The 2099-nt window shown below is 48.9% G+C and overlaps 1 protein-coding gene across 1 annotated transcript in view; it reads right to left on the minus strand.

Moving 5' to 3' along the window:
* Window positions 1-1475, minus strand: part of lamc1 (laminin, gamma 1) — a gene marked incomplete in the record, with an annotated part of 31645 nt that extends 30170 nt beyond the window's left edge. Inside the window, 1 exon segment of the mRNA XM_014027434.1 lies at window positions 802-1475. Coding sequence (XP_013882888.1) covers window positions 802-1189 — 388 coding nt within the window.
* Between the last annotated feature and the right edge of the window lie 624 nt (window positions 1476-2099).

Consider the following 2099-nt stretch of genomic DNA (forward strand, 5'->3'; position numbering starts at 1 on the left):
CAGACTGTAACATGTCAGACTAACAGAACATGTCAGACTGTAGCAGAACCTGTCAGACTGTAACAGAACATGTCAGACTGTAACAGAACATGTCAGACTGTAACAGAACATGTCAGACTGTAACAGAACATGTCAGACTGTAACAGAACATGTCAGACTGTAACAGAACATGTCAGACTCTCACAGAACATGTCAGACTGTAACAGAACATGTCAGACTCTAATAGAACATGTCAGACTGCAACATGTCAGACTGTAACATGTCAGACTGCAACATGTCAGACTGTAACAGAACATGTCAGACTGTAACAGAACATGTCAGACTCTAATAGAACATGTCAGACTGCAACATGTCAGACTGTAACATGTCAGACTGTAGCAGAACTAAATACTTTTAATACTACAGTAAATATCAAATAGTTTAAACGTTTTACTCTAATACTATTCATAACTAAAGACTATATATTTGAACAAAGTCATTTTATGGTAAAAATCTTTGTACTTGTACACAATTTTCACTCTGTGGTACTTTGTATTGGACTCTGCCATCTGGACCCACCTCACTCAAACACTCAAACTGTAGGTCTGAACAAAACCCTGCAGACCAGTGACCTGGTCCCATCAGAACCAAGTCCAGCAGCTGCTTCTGAAACTTGTAGCAGGACCTGACCACCAGAACCAGTCAAGATCTGTGGCCCCTGAAGTCCCTTTAAACCCTGAAGACCCTGTCTGGACCACCCGGGGCCCATGTTTGCCCACTTTAAGACCCCCCGCTGTGGCCCCTGGGGGCCCCGTGTCTTACCGAGGTGCAGGGTCAGGTTGATGGAGTTCGGGTACTGGACCCCGGCCAGCATGGTCTGGCTCTGCCACCAGGTGGTGTCCTGCTGGGTGTTGTAGTCCGTCAGGTACACGGCGTTGTGGTGGTTCCGGGGGTCGTTCGCGTCGCAGATGTGGCAGGACTTGGTGACCCCGGTGGCCCCGGTCTGGACACAGTACTCCTCAGGTGGGGTTCCGCAGGTGTTCGTGGACTCCACCGAGGTGTTGAAGGCCGCGTTCACGAACTCGGGCATGCAGCGCTGCGCGCGCCCCTGCGTCTCGTCCACGCACTCGTCTATGGCGCCGCGGACGCACGTCAGAGCCGCTGCCAGGACCGCCAGGACCCGGACCGAACTTCGGATCAAACTCGGCATGTTTCGGGCCGCTCCGTCCTCCTGCTGGCTCAGGAAAAGTTCAGAACCGACTCTGGCAGAACAGGTCCAAAGTTCGTCCGCAGAAACGCGAGTCCAGTGGCGGACCGGGGTTGGTGCTGGATCCGGACCGGGTCCCGCGGCTTTTCTCCCGGCTGTTCCGGTGCTGTGGGTCGGTGAGAGGTTCTGGCTCAGTTCGGAGGATCCGCCGCCATGAAACAAACTCCTGCAGGAAGAGAGTCGAGTCCAGATCCGAGACCAGACCCCCAGACTACACCCAGTCCGCTACTGCGCAGCCGCGAGGAGGTCCGGGAGGTCTCCTCTGAAGGTCCAGAACCTCCGCAAAGCACTGCGCAGAAACATTAAATCACTGTAGAAACATTAAATCACTGTAGAAACATTAAAACACTGTAGAAACATTAAATCACTGCGCAGAAACATTTAATCACTGTAGAAACATTAAATCACTGTGTAGAAACATTAAATCACTGTACAGAAACATTAAATCACTGTGTAGAAACATTAAATCACTGTACAGAAACATTAAATCACTGTAGAAACATTAAATCACTGTGTAGAAANCCACAGATCAAACACCAACCAGGGAACAAGATGATGTCATCCACAGATTAAACACCAACCAGGTGAAAAAGATGTCATCCACAGATCAAACACCAACCAGGGAACAAGATGATGTCATCCACAGATTAAACACCAACCAGGTGAACAAGATGATGTCATCCACAGATTAAACACCAACCAGGTGAACAAGATGATGTCATCCACAGATTAAACACCAACCAGGTGAACAAGATGATGTCATCCACAGATTAAACACCAACCAGGTGAAAAAGATGATGTCATCCACAGATCAAACACCAACCAGGTGAACAAGATGATGTCATCCACAGAT

The sequence above is a fragment of the Austrofundulus limnaeus genome, unplaced genomic scaffold, assembly GCF_001266775.1.
Source record: "Austrofundulus limnaeus strain Quisiro unplaced genomic scaffold, Austrofundulus_limnaeus-1.0 Scaffold649, whole genome shotgun sequence".
NCBI classification, from domain to species: domain Eukaryota; kingdom Metazoa; phylum Chordata; class Actinopteri; order Cyprinodontiformes; family Rivulidae; genus Austrofundulus; species Austrofundulus limnaeus.